The sequence below is a fragment of the Lepidothrix coronata genome, unplaced genomic scaffold, assembly GCF_001604755.1.
Source record: "Lepidothrix coronata isolate B3197 unplaced genomic scaffold, Lepidothrix_coronata-1.0 Scaffold33, whole genome shotgun sequence".
NCBI lineage: Eukaryota > Metazoa > Chordata > Aves > Passeriformes > Pipridae > Lepidothrix > Lepidothrix coronata.
This window is the reverse complement of record NW_016690213.1, coordinates 116,295-136,096: the sequence shown is the minus strand read 5'-3', so window position 1 is coordinate 136,096 and position 19,802 is coordinate 116,295. Positions and strand designations below refer to the sequence as shown.

General features: G+C 39.4%; 1 protein-coding gene across 1 annotated transcript in view; it reads right to left on the bottom strand.

The window, feature by feature from the left end:
* PTPN14 (protein tyrosine phosphatase, non-receptor type 14) overlaps nucleotides 1–19,802 on the bottom strand; it is a 113,683-nt gene that overhangs the window by 15,415 nt on the left and 78,466 nt on the right. The window contains exons 6-14 of the mRNA XM_017811703.1: nucleotides 18,917–18,987; nucleotides 17,179–17,266; nucleotides 14,693–14,781; nucleotides 13,023–13,110; nucleotides 12,283–12,365; nucleotides 9,930–9,987; nucleotides 6,565–6,643; nucleotides 3,431–4,920; nucleotides 591–734 (exon numbers count right to left, since the gene is read on the bottom strand). Coding sequence (XP_017667192.1) covers nucleotides 591–734; nucleotides 3,431–4,920; nucleotides 6,565–6,643; nucleotides 9,930–9,987; nucleotides 12,283–12,365; nucleotides 13,023–13,110; nucleotides 14,693–14,781; nucleotides 17,179–17,266; nucleotides 18,917–18,987 — 2,190 coding nt within the window. The remainder of the gene's footprint in view (nucleotides 1–590; nucleotides 735–3,430; nucleotides 4,921–6,564; nucleotides 6,644–9,929; nucleotides 9,988–12,282; nucleotides 12,366–13,022; nucleotides 13,111–14,692; nucleotides 14,782–17,178; nucleotides 17,267–18,916; nucleotides 18,988–19,802) is intronic.

Sequence of the window (19,802 nt, the reverse complement as noted above, 5' to 3'; positions counted from 1 at the left end):
CACACAGAGGTTAAGTGCTGCTGTCTGTGTACCAGACAACACCAGGCTGCAAATTTCTATGCAGAAAACCAGGAAGATTCTTTGCAAATATGTTTCTCAAATTTTAACAGCAGCAACTGTTTTTAATTTCCAAAATTCCATACTCATGGAACATCTGTATGTGCAAACATCAGGAGGGAAACAACTTTTTTTTTTCCCTTGAAATTTAATCCCATTAGAGAAATTAATTGAACTCCTTAGTTATATCAGAAAATGGAAGACAGTATCTAGAGGACTGTAGAACTTCACCTGATCATGTGAAAAATGTGCAAAGTGTTAGATTTACAGTTTGATCATGTACACATAGTACAGCCAGGTGAAACAGAGAACAGCCTCCATTCTCACTGCCTTCAGTAAGTGTTCAAGACACTGAATGCTTTGCCTGCATCCAAAGACACGCCGGTTTAAACCACAGACCTTTTGCATTAGTGGCTTTGAAAACTTTTAAGAGAAACTTTTTTTCACATTTTAGATCAAATTTTTCCATTTTAGAAACTTCATGCTCTTGGGAACAAAAAGAATGAGCAACATTTCATGAGCCTCCATCTTACCCTCTCATCCATTGGCACCTTGGCGACTTCATCCTGGCTGTCCTCCGGCACTGGAACCCTAGCAACTGAGAGTCCGTTCAGTGCTGCCAACATCAAGGGCCTCTTCTGGGCCTCCAGGCCTGCCATCTTCTGCTTTTCTAGATTCTTTTGGCAAGAAAAGGCACGTTTTCATCTCTGTGTGATTATTTATAATGCCAGTAAAATGCTGGAATGTTTTTTTAATCTCCAAAATCTGCAACTCTCTGGCCAAGGAATGCAGATGATCACCATTAGCATCGTAAATTCAAATACAACCTCTATTCTTCCTCTTATTCCTCAAAGGCCTGCTCCTACATGAGCACAGAATTTTAATTTCAAAGAAGCAATCCCAGCATGTAATGCAGTTTACATGCCATCAAAAGACATACAAATACAATCTCGAGCATTTTCCTGCAGACATTATTCTGAATGCAGGACACACAAAGCATCATTCTGTTATGTTAAAGTAGCACTACCAAAGCCAAGATGCTTGGAGCATCTCTTAAAAGCAATAATTTCAATCTATCATATCAAACAGTAAAACATAGGCCATTGTTTCTCTTCTGTGATGGTAATACTTAAAATGAGAAGTCTTCTGATGCAGTCAGTTGTTATGGTGATTCACACAGCACCCATGATATATTTCGCACTAAAAACTGAGCTCACATGTCCCAGAAACTGAATATAACAGCAGCCAGGGAGGGATATTGTTTATCATATTCATGCATCATATTATGCTATGACATAGAGAACCAGAGCATGAATTTTAAATTCATCCTGCTGCCCCCTCCTTATGCCACTGGGAGCTGAAGCATCAAAAGAGACAGAGCATCTGCAGAAGTACCCAAATTAGGAACATTTTATTCTATTTCCTTAACAGTTCTTTCTGCTGGATTTGGAAGGAGAGATAAGTACACGAGATGCCTGGTTTGGGGTACACATATGGAAGCTGTGGTCACCAGACAAGCCAAGCTCAGCTCCTAGAAACATACTATTGGACCTGAATGCCCTCAGACATATGTAAATGGCTTGATTTTTCAAAAGCTTGTGAGCTTTTTCCTCACCACTGGGTTCCTCCAGAGCACTAAGCAAAATACAAACAAATAAGCAGAACAAAAATCCAAACCCACTCTGCTTTCTTTTCATACTTTCAGAAAGCAGGAAAATGCATGAATTTTTTCTTTGTTTGGGGATTTCATTATTTTTACTACTTCAAAGGTAAAACAGAAAAAAAATCTCTGTTTAACAGATCAAGGTCATCAAATTTCCATTAATATAACACTTGATTCCCATGACAAAAGGAAGGTCTGCACATGTTAAGATTCCTCATCTAGGCTGAAACTACCTTAAAAGCCTAATGCTAAGACTACCCCTTTACTTTCAAAACAAAACCAAAAAAGCACCTTTTGACCAAAGCATCTTATTGCAGAAGAAGAATATTCAAACAACATCCAAGCTCTCTTCTCACCTTCATTTCCATCCTAAAATCCTGTAGGTTCCTGCATTTCAACATTTTTTCTTTCTTCAGAAGATCAAAAAAGCGCATATATATATATTCATTGTTATACCAATGTCTATTAATTCACAAAAAGTCATGGTTTATAGTCAAGTATCTATTTCAGATTTAGAGTTTAGGAGTTGGCAAGGAGTAAATTCAGTCTCCACATTGCAACTTAGTAGCTCAGGTTTGATTCCTAACAATTACATCAGCATAAGGATCCCCAACAAACAAGAACAACAACAAATATGTTTAGAAAACTTCTTTGAATATACAGTAGTATTTTAAATCTAACTAGTTATTGATCTAGTACATTACAAACTCTTTTCTGCTCTAGACCATTTAGATACTTCATTCGTTTCAGACCTCAATTCTGAAAACAAGAACTACAGCATACACTTTTCTTTCTGTGACTGCAGTTGTACTCCTCCACAGCACTGCGTCAAGTACGTGTAAGTCACTAAGTGATAAGTACCCCTCATATTTCTGTCATTGCTCACAGGGGCACCGAAAACTTTAAATACTTTTTATTTTAAATTCATTGCAGTTTTAACAGAACCCTATTTCTCATACTTGAATGCATTTTTTAAAAAATAAACTGTCCAGATGCTCAACTACACAGCCTCTACATCTGCTGCTTCTGTATTTAGATATCTGATTCCTCGGTTACTGGCAAAACCAACAATCCATATCCTAGAGCTACCAGGGTTTTATTTAGATAACTATGTTACATAAAGTGGCAGGAAAGGAATTAAAGATCATTCGAAGAAAATCAAGAGTTCCCACTATGTTATGTGATACTTAACTCGACATCCTTGCAAAGAAGGAATAAAATGCTAGTGCTGAAACCAAACCTCCCACCCATCTCGGCAAACACATTTCAGACTCTCCCTGCCCTCAGATCCATGGAGGCTGGAGAGGTGTGCAGGCAGAGGGGCAGCAGACATCAAGGGGGGCTTTGCTGTCAGCCCCCTCACCACCGGCTCCATGCCCTGCCACCCACCTCAAGCTGGCACAGCTGCCAGGGTGGTGGCATCCTCAGCTGGGTCAGACACACACCCGGCCAGCAGCCAAAGAGCCACAGCTGAAGAAACAGACAAGCCCAACAGCAGTGCATGGGATCAGCCCCTTTGGTGGCCATACAGACCCACAAAAACAAATTGTACCTTGTGCTTAATATCACATTTCCCAACTATAAGCAAATCCACAACTTTCCACCCACACGTTCCCCACAGTTTACCTACCCAACAGTTTTCTGGTATGGAAATTGACCTGTGTGATTACTAATTTCCAAGAAGCCACCGTAACAGAGGAAGGCACTTACCCTCATCATGATTTCTCTTTCTATAATGCTGTCCTCAATAGAAAACATTTCAGACACAGGCCTTTCCTTGACTGGTTCTTTCTTGACCCGCTCCTTCACACTGGTGAGGTCTGGCTCTGAGATAGAGGGCCCAAGTGACGACCCATTTATTGCCACTTGATCAGTTCGAGACACACTGATGGCTTTGGAAGGCCCCGGCCTCATGGCCTTGGCCCTGGCTACAGCCACAGAAATGCTAACGTGGTCCTGCCTCAGGGCTCCATTGCTGACACTTTTACGAGGCCCAGGATACTCCGGAGGAGGTTTATTTGGTATTCTAGCCAAGGCAGCTTGCAGCTGAGCACTGTACTCCATGTTCTCATGAAGGGCTGTTATCTGTGACACAGATTCTTGGGTTTCTTCTTCGTCTTCACTTTCACTGCTGTGTATCAGCATCGTGGCATCAGAAAATGTCTTTTTGTGATGATAATGAGGAACTTGCTGAACTTCGTGCCCCATCTGAACCGATTCTTCTGGCTGCACCTGCTCCCGCAAAGTGTTCCTGCGTGGCAGAGGGGCGTTTAAAGTTTTTAGTGCCATGGCTTCTATACCACGCACCATGTTGCTGATGACCTCCAAACTGTGGCGCTTGTTCACCGCTGCATGGTGCTTCACCGCCATGAGGGGCTCGCTGACCTCCTGCAGCGACTGGCGGACAACCGGCGAGCTGTCCTCTTGGAAGGTTTTTACTGAGAGCTGGACTTTACGAGTGACCAGGTCAGGGCTGCTCCCGCTGACATACTTGTGCCGGTGGCTTGCCAGGTCCGGTGTGCTCGTAGCAGGACGTGGGCGCGGGTACGGAGGTGGGGGTCTGAAGAGATAGTTCTTTAACATGTGAGCGGTGTTGTAATTCTGGCTGCTTTGCAGCTGCATGTTGGCCAGTTCTGGGGTGCTGACAGTGTGGGATATGGCACTGGCTGCTGCTTTATTTTGAGCAGCATTATTAGGGTTCATTTGTTCAGAGGGGGCAACAGGCTTGTTATAGCCACCACCCTGGGGCCCGTACGTAATTGTGTAAGGATGTCTCTCTCGAATCTCAGGCTGACTGTAAACTAGGTCTTCTGGCTGGTTATAAGCATGTGTGTTTCCAATATTGAGATTCCGCAAAGACTGACTTTGGCTATCCATCTGGATCACCCCCCTCTTCATTTGCCTCATGACGGTTTCATAGTCTGGAGTTGGTCGATAAGATGGTACTATGATTGCACTATGTCTGTGGCTGGGGATATAGTCTGCTCTCATGATGTCACTTCCAGGGATGCTCAGATTTGAGGACATTGGAGACGCCTGGATGAAGTTCTGTGAGCGATTGAGGGAGTTCATGCTGTGGGCACTGCATACGCTCCCATTGGGTCCATTACCATTCAAGTAGCTGAAGTCCATTGGACACCTATCCAAACTGGTCTGAGACCTACAGTAGAAGGTTTCTTCATTTCCATGAAAAATGCTATCTGTGTAGAGCAAAGACATAAATGTCGACAATTTTAACATACAAGGACTCATTCAATCAACAAAACCTCAAATGCAGCCTGCATTAGTGAATACAGAGACAACTTAGTGTACAAGTGCAGGGAGCATGTGGTCTTGAGTCATTGAAATATAACTAAAACAAAGCTACTAAGGTAAACCTCACAACAGCAAAATATGGTAGTTCAGATCCTTGTGGGAGACATGAAAGGGGAAAGAGAGGAAGCGTTTTTGCCTGAGGTGGCAAGGAATAATAAAGGGGCATCTCCTCCCTCAGCATTCTGGAAGGGTTCACTGCTGCTGACACCTTAAAAATCCAGTGCTGCTAGCATATGGTTAACCTAAAAAGTTCTCTTATCTTTTCTGTTGATACGCTGTCTGTGATTCAAAGTAGCAGAGGACTGCGGAATTGGAAATCCTACTTCTGACTAATCAACAGTTTTGAGGATCTGAAGTATGATATCAGTTGGGTAATCAAAGCTCAGGGGAAAAAAACAAAACCAAAAAAAACCCCAAAAAACCCCCCCAAACCCAAACCAAACAGCAAACCACCCTACAGAGGTGCTATAGAATATTAATAATTCAGCAAAGCATATTTGTGAGGAAATCTAATAGTAAAGACCATATCCTGGATCATAACTTTACTTCAAGACTATCCATGTTGAAAATCTTGTAACAGCGCCCCAGACTCTGAAATCGGATAGTTCTCTGACAATATAGCAAAGTCTGTGGTAAAACTAAGGGAACTTGACAATTCTTCTAAAATTGAGAATATCCTTCAGAGCCTCACCTTCAAAGTAAACAGTAGTATCTGCTAAATCAAGTCTACTGTATGCAAGGGACTATAGTAAATGTCTCCCCTTAAAACTTATCAAATCCTACCTTAAAATTAGTCAGACCACCACAACTCCAAAACACTATCAGGTATGACAGAGACTTTCTCTGCTGGTGAGAGCACTTCAACTGTACCTCTCATGAACTGCAAAGAACATTAACCTAACAGACCTGGCTACGTATATTCCAGAAGCTGGGGTAGATAAGGGTGTCAGACTGAAGTTGTTTAGGGGCTAGGCTCCATTTCCAGACTTGATCAAAGTAACCTGGTACAATCTCTTAAAGAATTTATTTGTCACACAGGGGCATAAAAATAGTTAACCCTCCTTACGTTTGTAAGGCTAACAATGCAGGCAGATGTCGGTGAAAAACTAGCAGAAAAGATTATCTAAAGATATCGTTTCATGGACAGGATGCTATGATTTCTCCTACAGTAAGATATTTGCTTTATCCTTTTCCCTCACTTGGTTTCTCTCCCTGGCCCCAGCTGGCACTGACTTTGAGTACAGCCATCATACTCCCTTTAGAAATTATTTTTTCAGCTCACTGAGCTGGAATACCAAGTTTAAGGTCCATATAATCATGCACAGATATTTTAGAGAAATTTGAAAACTGAAATTGGACTTTAAACAGAAGACTTACTGCATCATTAACTATAAAACTGCTTGTTCTCTTGCAGCAGCAGCTCCCATTTGACCATGATGGCATTGTAAATCTAGACATAAGGGTTAGGAGCTTCTTTGCATATGCATAAAATTGAAGTCCATTAAAGGAAAAATTTACGCTCCAAGTACCTTGTGAATTATGTGTTTCAGTGTAGTGTTCTCCACACTGGACATGCATAGGAGGCAGTATAAAAGGATGTTGTCTTGGCTGAAACAAAAGCACAAAGAAAAAAAAAAGAAGTATTAGAACTTCATTCGCTACCATTTCTGCAACGGAAACAGGAAAAATGGTCCTATGCCTTTTCCACCGAATACTGCTCTTTCTTACCCAGCCAAAGGCACATGGCTTGGCAGTTCTTTATAGAACAGAAAATAACTTTTTGTAAATTGCTTGCTAAATTTTGTTATAGAGCCCAAAGCCGACCAGTTAAGACTCCTTTAAGCTCAATCACTTCAAAAAACAGCAGCCACACTTTCAGCTCTTTTAAAGTTTTTCAAACTTCTATTAAAAGCCCTTGCCCTTGAAGAATTAAACCCAAACAGACAGACACCTAATGGGGACAAAAGCAGGAGACGGAACAAATTCAAGGACCTAGAACACTGTTATACAAGCAACAGACCACAGATGGACTTAAAATAACTCTGCAAATTACATGAACATTGGATCCCCTAGCTAATGAATTAGAGCGTTCCGCCAGTAATCTGCACTGTAACAAGTTTTTTAGTCTCAGAGGGTGTGATTCAGCATTAAATCAACAGGATTATTTGCAGAAAAATAAACCAGAGCTGATGCCATATTGACCAGCTTTGTCCATTGGTAAACCAATGTGTTTGGCAATCGCATTTTGCCACCTGCACTGCAATGTCCTGCCTGATGTCACTGAGCAAAGTTTACGAAAACATATTTCAATTTATGGAGTAAGCAGAAGGAGAAGGAAGGCACTGCTTTCTCATGAATGTATCTGCCTTAACAGCAGAATAAGGGCTTTTTATCCAGGCTGATTCAAGTAGTTCAAGCTATTAAGGAATACCGTGAATGCCCAAGGCAAAAAACCTCACCAAATAATCTACCTTTGTGTGCACACACACTAAATGAGCATAATGTAAGTTTGCTAGTGAAGAGGGGTGGGCAAGGGGTTAAATTCACATTTTCTGTGTAACTGGTGAGAAGGAATGAGAATCAAAGATACTGAGCTTACATATGAATCCTTGCATAAAAAAAAGCGCCGTGTTAAGCCAGAACTGGAAAACGACAATATTTCTGCTACAACAATCACTTCTGATTGTACTCTTGCTGAACAATATGGGCCAAGGAGCCTGCTGTTGACAACTTTAGTAGAGGAGCTGAGTCTAGAACTAAGCAAGATGTTGGAAAACCTAACAAATGGAGGGCAAAGGAAAAGTGCAAGGAAAGAGAAGTGACTTCAGACGTATACATCTGAAGCAGACAGTTTTCTTTGTGATAGATGTTATGAAAGGTACCTGCAAGAAATTGGGGAATTTTTTTTGAAGGCCCATCTGCCTCTTCTGATAAAAGAGAAGAACCCTAAGGTCTGCAGAATGTCAATATCCAAATTAAAGATCACTTGGATTTCTTTTTAAATCAGGTAATTAAACATACCATCATATTAAGATCTCCTACACAGAGGGGGGTTTTGCTAGAAAACCAGCACCACTGGGTAGCCTGACAGGAAAAAAGAGACACCATAAAATTATTCTAAAGTAGTAGTTAAAAAAATACAGGTTCAGCATGATGCCAAAACCATATAAAGGGCCTTAATCTGAAAGTAATGAACATGATCCCTAGTGAAGTGGCAGTGCCTCACCTCAAAGATTCCACTTCACTTCCCATTTCTGCCTATTGATTTATTGCCATACAAGACAAATGAATAGGTAGGTGTATGAAGGTATGTACAGTGCAGACAACAGTCAGGAGGGCTTTTTTTTCCTCTTCTAAAAAGAACTGTTCCAACAAGTTAACAGAACAATTATGAAAAAGGCGGTTGAAAGTTCATCGTGAACAGGCAGCAGCCCAGTTCATTTTTCAATTGATGAGCCCACATTCCTCCTTTTGATCTTTCTGAGACTTGAGGGTTTTTAAACTTGTTGCATGCTTATGTTCAAAACAAAGTGGCAGCAGGATTTGAAGCAGATTTCCATTTTTCATGTATAAATATAGAAAGCAGCTCACTTTTTCCCCTTGTGATATATCTGAGGTCACAGCATAAGAATGCAAAGCACATTTCCTTCAGCTTTTCCTACTTATTTTCAGGGACCAAGCTAGTAGATACCAAGAATACTGTAACTATGCCTCCGAGAACACAATATATAGCCCGTGTATCACATCATGACACCTTAGAAGCACGCTAAGAATGGAAGGACAAAGAAATCTGGAAACGGCTACCACAGTTTTCCTGCCAGTGCCTGGGAAACACAGAATGCACCTTTTAGATCTATTGGCCTATATATAGATTTACACAAGCAGATAACCTCTGTTGCAGTCCGCAGTGATAAAACTACCCTAATATCAGTACCCGCTTAAGCTTAATTCTGGAAACTTTTCACAAGCCATAACCATGCTGTGAGGATTATGTCAAGAAAACACTTCTGCCCACATGAGCTTTCTGCAATGCAGAAATAGGCTAACAGAGTTTTCATTCTGGAAAGGTCTACAAAGCAGGTATAACCTATATGAGACATGAAAAGTGGCAACCTGCATAGAGATGATATTGCCCTCTGTCTAAGGAACCAGCAGTGCCACTGGTACAGAAACTCACGATCTGTTAAATAAGAGCAAGAAATACTGACACACTAGATGCCAGAATTAATTAAAAAAAAAGAGCATTTTTAGAACTGATTGTGGCAGGGGGGGAAGAGAGAATCCCATGCGATTTTTTTGGTAAAGATTTCATGAAAAAGTTACCCAGTTTTTTCAGATTTCTAGTTTTTCTGGAGATTAGTTAAATGGAAATAAGTACGATTTCAGAAAAGCTCTGAATTCCAATCCTTACTGAGTATATTAGCTTAACTTAAATTAACAGTAACTTCACACAGAAAATAGGCTCCTAACCCAAGAAGCTGGTAAATTTTAAGTAGTCTTTACACAAAAACATGAGGAATTGAAAAAACGTGAAATGTAACATTATGTAAGGGCTAGGTTTTGATGCATACAGCACAGGACACTTCAAATTCTTTCTAGAGGATATCTACATATTGAAATAACCTCAATCCAGTAGAAAAGATGTTCAGTTTCTGCAGGGCAAATGAAAATATAACGCCTTGAAGACTGTAATTTTAAATACTCAGTGGTGATATTATCCAGTTAAACTAATCAACCTGGGCAGCCACACCCTTGAAACTCATTCCAATCATATTGCCTAAAAGAAGTGAGCTAATGTGCTTATTTGAAATTTAGAAAGTACTTCATCCTACACAATGCCTCATCCCATCAGAAATTATATAGACATTCTGAAAGGTCTCACTGTGGCACATACCAAAGATGACCTACTCCAGGTGGGCCGTCGTCGGATAGGGGGAGGAGAACTTGATTGTCTGTGGAAGAAAAAGAGAAATAATAGAAACTACAACACTTCAATTCTGAGTCAAGAATAAACAGGTAAAACAAGACATGAACAATCTGTAAGTATTGCTTATTAATGAGATTTTTAGATACACGAATAAATGAAAATAATTCAGGTTCTTCTCTAAATATGGGTAGTATTCCAGTTCCAAACTATACATGCCTTCTTTTCATTATCCCGTTTGGCTTACTTGGAAACAAGAGAAAGAATGATTCATTTTTTAAACCAGAATTTAACAAACAAGTCTCTTAAGCAATAAAAACTGAACATGGCACACAGGCAGTCTCAGATGACTTAAGGTAAACATTTAAAACAGTGACAATTTTATGAAATTGATAGCAATCACTCAAGAGCAATGCACATAGATCAGGAAGAAACAGAAAAAGCAACTTTTAGACAATACTAGCAGAGCCACATACAATGTTAGAATAGCCAGGTGCAGTGGAAGGAACAAGGAGTGTAGGAGATAAAAAATATGAGAAAGGGAAAGAAACAAATTGAAGGAGGTAGAAATATAGTGCTTACGTGAAGAGAGGAAAGGTGGAATTTGTCCTCTTACAGTTTCTGATCTGGTGAATGATGTTATGTGCGATTAGAGGAAAGGCACACAGGAAAACAAACAACTCATTTTAACACAGAGAGCAGGAAAATTATTTGGCTAGAAAACACACATTGACAGCATATGCTGTCATCAATATCTGTGGCTCTAACACCGAAGCTTATATCACATGAGACAGTGGTAAGGAGAGCAGTTCTACTGACAAAAATACATTTAAATTCTAGTTATTTCACTCAGTGACCTCGTGACATTCCTTATCTTCATTAGTTTGCGAGTTGCATATGAAGCTGCTACATACACCCAGTTCGTGATACCCATATGCTTAGGGTTTAGTGATTAGAAAGAAACATGTTCAAAAGCTATTGCTTCTGCAGTCTGTATTATGATTGGTAAAAAAATAGTTCTCCCTGTTTACCCCAATATACAGCGTCAAAGGGGAAATATCCCAAGATGACAGATTTTGTTTTCTTTCTTGACTGTCACGGGGGAGACAATCAGGATCTTCCTTTGAATTCAATCTCTTTGGGACCATTAAAATTGAATTTAGTATTGGACTACTGAAATCCATTATATGCTGCTAAGAAGTATCTTTTCTGGTCTTCCACTCACCTCCCAAGAACTGTAAGCACCATGTGAAATCTAATCAACATCTCTTTTCTGTAACTGAAAAGATCACTCAAAACAATTTGCCTCATTGGACTCTCCTATGCTTTAACTCCCCATATGTTAATATAATGTGTGCACACGTAATATTAGAAAGCTAGACCTTCCAATCTTCTCTTCATCATTTTGGCTTTATTTTCCAACAGATGGCATTACCCAGTCGAACAGATGGGAAGTCCAGGTCTAACTAGAGTTGTTGATAGAGATGAGACTTCTTCATATCTTTCCAGCTAGCTAAGATGATAAGTTTTGCAAGAATTTAATGTTCTGTGCTATACACACCCAGCACATCATGAAAACTTCTCAAAACTCTAATATTTTGCAAGCTAAATTTATCTCAACATAAAAAAATGTGTGCTGGTGTAAATGAAACAGCTAGCAAACAGACATTTGACTTAAAACTAAAGCCTAATGAATCCTCCTTCAGAGTCCACCCGTGTGAGAGGACTAGCTCAAAGCCAGTTCCTAAGAAAGTGCTCAAAGTAGAGCCTAAAGGAGACTTCAGGTTTAGACTTACAACCTCTGCTGCGCTGTGCTAGTACAGCTACGCAGATTAATGTGCCCAGGTGTCCTCCCTTTCTTGGGACACATAAGAGACAGATAAATTATACTGCCCAAATTAGAAGATGACAACCTTTCCACTGCCCTTAGCTGCTAGATAAGCAGTGCATCTACTACTGCAACTCACATTTTGACATGATAACACATGTCACCTTTCACTCCAGTTTATACTAATACTCTGAGTTATAAACAGCAGAGACCAAGGCCTTCAACTCAAGATTCTCTGTAGGATTTGGCTGCTTGGGGAGCATCAAAGCCTCACAAGGCTCAGAATGAAATTTCATTTCCAATTGTCTGTTCTTGCTGTTGGTTAAAACAAAACAAGAAAAAAAGGGAAAGGGGAAAAGAATACCTGATATAAGTGACTAGGAAAAAAACAAAAAAAACAAAAAACAACAAACCCAAACAAAAACAGACATGCCAAAACTCAGATCAATTCCAAAGCAGAGTGTCAGGAAACAACTCTGAAGAAAGAATACTCACTCTGTGCAGATTTTGTTCTGTTTGTAAAACTTGTGTCTCGATGCAAACAGGCGTGAAATATATTTGGCATTTTCAAGATCGTCCTTTAAAGACAAGAAGAAAATAGGGGGAAAAGAAAGTTTATTTTGTTACTCTTACCAAGAAGTGACAAAGAAGAGTTTAAAAAATGCAATTGCAGGAATGCTTGGTAAGATCCACCATGTACAGAATGTGTCTGCCAAGAACATGTCTAGTGCCCTCAAGAGCATTCAAGGCATTAGATTACTGAAATACAGTGGCGTGCCTTTACATGCTGCCACTTCGCGGTTAAGTCACAGTAGGAGGGACAACAACAAAAAAATGGCTCAAGCTTGCTGGTCCAGTTTCTATACTGGCCTTGGTTCAGGGAGATGTGGGGTGATTTTAAATAGCACCGAACAGCAGCGCAGCCCTCTGAGTTCCAGTATGCGCACACATGGTGGCTTATGCCCAGTTTCTACAACTGCTTATGCTGCTGTACTTATGCCATCCAAAAAGCACTTCAGTTTTTTGCAGACTTCTCAGCACACTATATTTCAGGATGCTTGGAATAGAATACTCATATTGTTACCTAAATGAAGTTAACACTCTGCATAAAGTAAAATGTGAACTGTAAGGGGGGTGGTGTTATGCAAGTGAGCCTCTCTAGGAGAGTGGAATTTTAAAAGTTTATTTTTACATAAGTAGCTTTCTTGATGACACTGATCAGATCTTTTTCTTACCGTGTGAAAGAGCACATTCTCTTCTTTGTTGATCAACTCTAGAACAATCGAAGACTTGTTATGTGATATATTCCCAATGTCATTCCACCTGTAGAGTAAAAAAAATGCAGTAGAGTTTGCCAACACATACATTCAAACATTTCACAAACACATTAAGAATCCCTTAGTCAACATCAGTCTCATTTTATGGGAAAGCTTTTTAGTAGCTCTTTGGTGAAGAAACATGGTCAGGAAAATAAGGAAGTCATGTTCTGATTAAAAATGAAAGGATAGTCAGCTCTTAAACCAAAGCAGGAGAGTTAAAAGAAGACTCACAATAGAAGACAGATCAAAAATACATTAACAATAAACATTTTACTGAACTGTGGCATTTTTTAACTGATTGATTTTAGCCACGTGTAATAGAATTATTTTTTTAAGTGCCATTCCTCTCCAAATGCTGTTTCCAAGTTTCATTAGGTGCCAATTCTTGCTAAAGAAGGTTAAGTTGACAACATGGTTATGTAGGCTATGCATACCATGCTAATACTCTGGTTTTATGTTTGCAATCTTTTCTTTTTTTTCCCAAGTAATTGTCAGGTTGCCCAAGATCAGAGTTATAATCTTCTTACAAATAGCTGACAGACATTTGCGTACATTGCATGCAATCCATGGGGATGGAAAGGACTTGTTTGTTCTGTTTGCAGCACGCATTCCTCTTCATGTCATGGCAGGATGCTTGAAGTGCATATTTCCAAACAGTAAGAATCCCAGCACCAACTATAATTTTTACATGTAAAGAAACTTTTTGCTTTTGTCACCTGGCCCAGTTAAAGGATTATCTAATTTCTTCTAAAAATTAAATATGCAAAGTATCAGCTATGTGGAAAAGGGAGCCCTAACATTTTTTAAGCTGACTACTGAAAGCCCTTTTAAGGCAAAAAAACCCAAACCTGACATTCCATCTTAAGTCTGATACAAGCCTTAGCTACTGATTGAAAATCAGTGCACCTCAAAAAACACAAATTTTTTGGCTGCACAAAATTCATACTCTAGTAACAGGGACTAGTAAAAATCCACTTCAAGCAAATAGCAACAGTAATGAAAATACCCACTGGAATAGTAGCAAAGAAGAACGAAACTATCATGGAGATTTCTAGCAACATTTTCATACAGAACAAACCCACACAAGAAAGTTAATGGAAAGACTTAAGCGATTCTTAATAACCAAAATAAACCGCAGAAGAAGTGTGACACAGCCAGGACTTTCAAAATTACAGAATGAGAAAGTTCAACTTCTTTTCAGTGGAGCACCTAAATATGGCAACCAGATTTCCAAAAACGTTGAGCTCCTGGGCTGCCAGCTGTGAGGTTTAACAGATTTGCATTCAGAAGCATCAAAGAAGCAGACATAAAGACAAGAAAAGAAAAGGAATCAAAGCCTTGTAAAATAGAACAAGATACATGACAGGCAACTACAACTTTCTTGCCATCAAACCCATTCACAGACATCAGAAATTGTTCTTTATCTCATCTCTTACGGCCAAGAGACTGATCCTGAAAACAGCGAGGTGACTACTCCTTAGTTAGAGGATTGGCACTACTAAAGTCACATATGTAAGTCAGGAAAAAGTCCCACACATGGATCTCTGGAAAGAAACTGTTTTAAGACAGAAGACTCTAGTTTTTACCTATAAATCACAGTTGTCCTGCCAGTTCTGTTTTTTATGAAGATTCCCATGAAGAAAATACCAAGGTGTATGTCATTTCCATGATTGTCCTGCAGAGAAAGGATAATATATTTAGTTTAATAAAGAGACTGGTCAATATATGTATAGGAATGCATGCTGAACTACCAAAGAGAAGCCCTTCTTCAGTATAAATGCAGGACTAACCCTTGACTAACATATATTTTGCTGTTTGATTGGACTGATTTTTATTGTTTCAAAGCAGTTAACACTTCAGTGGATTCATTCTGTTGATTAATGGAAACAGAAGAAGGCTAAATGAGCTCAAGGTTCCCCTCTATCAAACACCAGGCAGACCACAAACTGGCATTCATTGTATAATACCCAACATCCCCTACCATTGTGATTATAGCTGTCTAGAGCCCCTGTGAATACCAAAAGCAACAGTCCTTTCACATTCATAGTATTTCTCCAGTCATCTGTTAAAACATGTAGAGATTTCAGAACACCACACCTGGAGATGGAATCCCTCTCAAAAGCTCTACCTTTCATGCTTCCTCCTTTAAGTATTCTGTGTAGATGTTCACAGCATGTCACCATAAAAAGTACTTGTATATCTATACAGATACATCCTCAACTGACTTTCAATTGTTGGGTTAAATATTCAACTGCATACACCACATAAAAACAACACAAGAACAGTGGACTTTGAGAAGTCCTATTTCTCTCCTATTCCCACCTGTCTCCTTGTGGGCTCCTGTTTGAGAACCATGTGTTCCTGTTCCATTTTGCAATCAGTTTTCTTAAAGCAGCTTATTACTGTTGACAAAGAGGTTATTCTACTTTTTGTACATTTATCAACAAAAACTCACCCTCAGCTGCACTTATAGTAATTGATTCATACTTTAAAGTGGTAAATAGAAATCATGCTAACACAAAGAGTGTGGTTAAAGAACTGCTAGAAGAAAGAATATGAGAGAAGTTCATGCACTATGCATGCGCATGCTGTAGAAACCTGCATTTTAATAGATCAGACTACAGCTGTTCTCCTGGCCTTGCTGTACTTGATCCTCAGAAGGCAATGATAAAGTATCTGCACCTGTTTGTAACTACTAAGTGTTAGGCCTTCTACAAAGAATGGATGCCAATTTTTAAGCCCCAGCCTGTGCACTGACTCTCCATGCTGAATATGCCAGCTTCTTCCAGAAGACTGCAGAGAGTCTTCAGTTTAGTCTGATTAGAGGGCAATATATTCTTCCACCTTCTTGCCAGAAGCAGCTTTAGAAGGCAAAAAGATTCAGAAGATGTTGGGGAAAATGTATGTATTTATACATATATAAATACATATACATATGTGTGTGTACACAAATATCTATATAGAAAAAAGAGAAATGTATTTCTAATAGCATTTTCTACCAGGGAAAAGAGAGAAATCTTTCATTTTTCCCTTTGAATGCAGTTTTATTTTTCTCCAAGGCCAGCACGCTGCTCTTTGATACAAGGTTAACATCTTCCTGCAACTTTGCAGAGCGCCCAGTATACTGTTCATACTTACCTTACTGACATGCAGTAATATCTAATGACATTTCCAACACAGAAATGTCTTTTGCAGTAGTGTGTGGCATTATTCCAAATTAATTTGAGGAAAACATTGATTTCATTCATTGGTAATAAAGATTCCAAATTTGTTGTTGTTAGGTTGAAGTTTTTTTGCCTTTCAGCTCCTCCCTTTCAGGCCAATTCTTAGATTTGTGCTAAAGGACCAATTTTGACTTCAGCAGAAAACTTGTTTTGTTTGGTGTGTGGCTGTGCTTATTTTTAAATTCCTAGTTATCTTTAACTAGCAGAAAAAACACTCAGAGTTCACCACACAGTGGCTGGGTTGGTTCACAAAGAGAAATGGGTCATGTTGGGAACAGCAGTTTTCAGTTTCTCAGCACAACTTTATCATGGCACCATGTGCTCCATAAGGCCAGGCAGTCAGACTATCCATGGCAGAAAGGGGCTTCCAGTGAAGCGAAAGTGACTGCAAATGCAAAATAATCCTTGAAATTCCCCCTTAATTATACATGTGTGGAGGACCCGTGTGCACATCTAAGACACTGAGGAAAGGTGATGTTAATGCTTGGTAAATAGTGACTTAGAAAGATATGAGAAGGTCTCATTTTCCTATCCTGTTAAAGACCAGAGCTGAGGTTCATTTGCCCCAGCCACTCTCCCACAGATAGCACTCAAAATAAAAGCAAGGAGCATCTCTATTTTCCAAGTGAGAAGGCCCAAGCACATAGCAATCTCTTCTGTGACAAGGATTTTCATGAAAGAGAAGTAACACTACAGACTGCTGCAATGTCCATTCAAACTACCAGCAGTCATTTCACCCTCCAGAAGAGTGAAACAAGTCCTGTCTCTTTTGGACAACATTACAAAGGTTGCTGCAGAGTTCTGCATCATTTGATTCAGAGGTTCCTTTATAATATACACTAACATACCTTCACAGGGAAAATTTCCTGTCCAAACCCATCCAGACGTTCCACTTCATTGATGTACATTAACTCAGCCTCCGCTGCTGTAATGCCACTGCAATTAGATTAACAAAAGGGAGCAAAGAGTTCAATATCACACACACATAAAGAAATACTACTGAAAAAACAGGAGTTTCCCAAACCACCTGAGAAGACACTTTGGAGATGCTGTGTAGAAATGCACAACACAAAACCAACTTTCAGCACTAGGATCATAATCAGTAAGGGGGGAAATTTTACTAAATGTCACTAAGATAAGGTACAAAGCACAGTTCAAATTACAGGAGGAACAAACTGAACTGACCGCATTACTCAACTTCTGTATGCATCAAATCTTTTCCAGGCTTTATCAGGCCATTGCATCAGGTTGTGGATAGTTTTGGATGGCTGATTTGAGCCACAGGCGCCCTAATTTGCCTGAATAGTATATAAGGTCACTGAAGTTTCTTAAAATGACTTAAAAGGAAAGATACACATTTTCAAGTTGGCTGTTCAAAAACACAGGCACTAAATCCAAAAGTTAAACAGATTCTCTTTTGTAGGAGAGAACAAACCAGCTGAAAAGTTTTACACACATGTCTACACATGCTCCTGTCACAGCTCAGGAATTCAGAGAGATTTCAATTCTCTAAAGCAGGTCAGAATAGATTGCAGGTTTAAAGACCTTGCTCCAAAAGAAGGCCACTATTAATTTTTCTCCTCTTTGCTACTCCTTACCACAGCTTACAAACAGAAATATAGGGCCCAGATAAATACCTGAGAGAAAGGAGGTGGAATATGATCTACCTGCTGAAGTGAGGGAAAGTATTTCTTTGTATTGCAGAAATAGCACTAAAGAGCACAGCGGGTGGGAAAACCTTCCTTTCAAGTCTGTGAGTTAACCCAGATCACACAAGCAGCCCATGGCAGAAAGAGAATAGAACCAGGCCTGCTCATGGCCAGCTTGGAAGCTGTCCCTTTGGTTGCATCAAAGGCCAAGGCTTGCATTGAAGCTCAGACTGAGAATGGCCTAAGACTCAGAGATTGGTATTCATCTTTTAACACCCACTTTGTCATGTAATGGGCAATGCTGCATCCTTCAGATAACATTCCTGTTGCATATGGCATATGGGCACTGCCATTTTTCCCAGAACAGCACTCTAGAGGTTTGGATACATCCACCACTGAAATACCTGGGCAACATGAAAGAAGCCTGCTCACAAAGGTTTTTTTACTGAAGGACTAATGCACGCACTTCTAGCGCATTAACTAGTAACATTATACTATGTCTTCTCCATGAGACTTAAAACCCAATTCCTGTTATTTTCATTTCCATTACACTGGGAGCAAGTGCATCCCCACCTCTCTTGAAAGAGACCCTTGGATCACCCCTGATCAAGTCACGAGGTCTTTCACCATCAGGATTTAAATGAAATCAAAAAGAGAAAGGAGTCTACAACATAGCACAAGTAGTGTTACACACGCTTATTAAACCTGAGGGTGCAAATGCTCGTTTATTTGGCATTAAGTTTCTCAATCATTTTGCATTTACAAGAGGCAGATACCCTTTTGTGGTAGATTCATTAAAAATCCAGTGAGACAAAGCATAATAGTAACATGAATATAGGCTAGTTAAACACTGCCAGGAATGCATGGGGGAGGCAGGGAAGTACTACAGGGATGATAAAAAAAAAAAAAATCTGAACTTGTAAGACATCAAGCTCACCTGTGAGTCCGGTGCTCCTGAGCAACCTTTTGAGTCAGCTCTTCCAAGACAGCTTCATCCTGGTTCCAATCCTGTAAAAATATGAAGTTGCATCAAAAACTACTCAACCAAAGAAAAAGGGGACAAAATGGTACACAGAAATTATGACAGCAGCTATTTTGAGATTGTTTACAGTTCATGCTCTTCTAGGTAGTTACAGAAAGAGAATCTATCACCAATCAAATTTAAAATTCAGAGCATGGGATAATGAAAATGTGCAAGGAGAAGACAAGAGTTCTGATTTTTTTATAACTTTTTTTGGGAAAGTAAAATGATACTGTTAAAAATAGGGATAAGGTGTTTATTATTCCAAAATAGAGAACAGAGTATGGAGCACAGATAAAGAATCTTTTCCTGGATAAGGACCAAAGAAGTCTTTAAAAACACTTGGAAATCTACGAATTAATATACAGCTTTTAAAACAGTCCAAAATGATACACAGAACACAGATGAATTCCTGAGTATTTTTTGTCCCTTCCTCATGTTAAAGGGATTGAAAGTTTTGCTACCTCTTCAAATATGCAATAAAACATACTTTATGCTTGCAAGACATTTCTGAGCAGAAACTTTTATATTCTGCAAATTTAATAAAGTGTGGTAGAAACAATTCTGAAATAATTGGAAGTAAGTTAATAAAGGAAGTCAGCTCATAAATTCAAGGCCAAAAAAAGGAAGCTGGAAAACTTTCTTGCAAAACCTCAAAGTTTTTACATTTATTTAAAAAAGCCTTAAGGCTGCCTGTAACGTACTTAAATACACTGCTTCTTGCTCAATGGGGCCCTCCCCTCTGATATTTGCTTCTGCCACAAAAAAATGTGAAAGTGGTAGCGTGCTAATGAAAAATGGC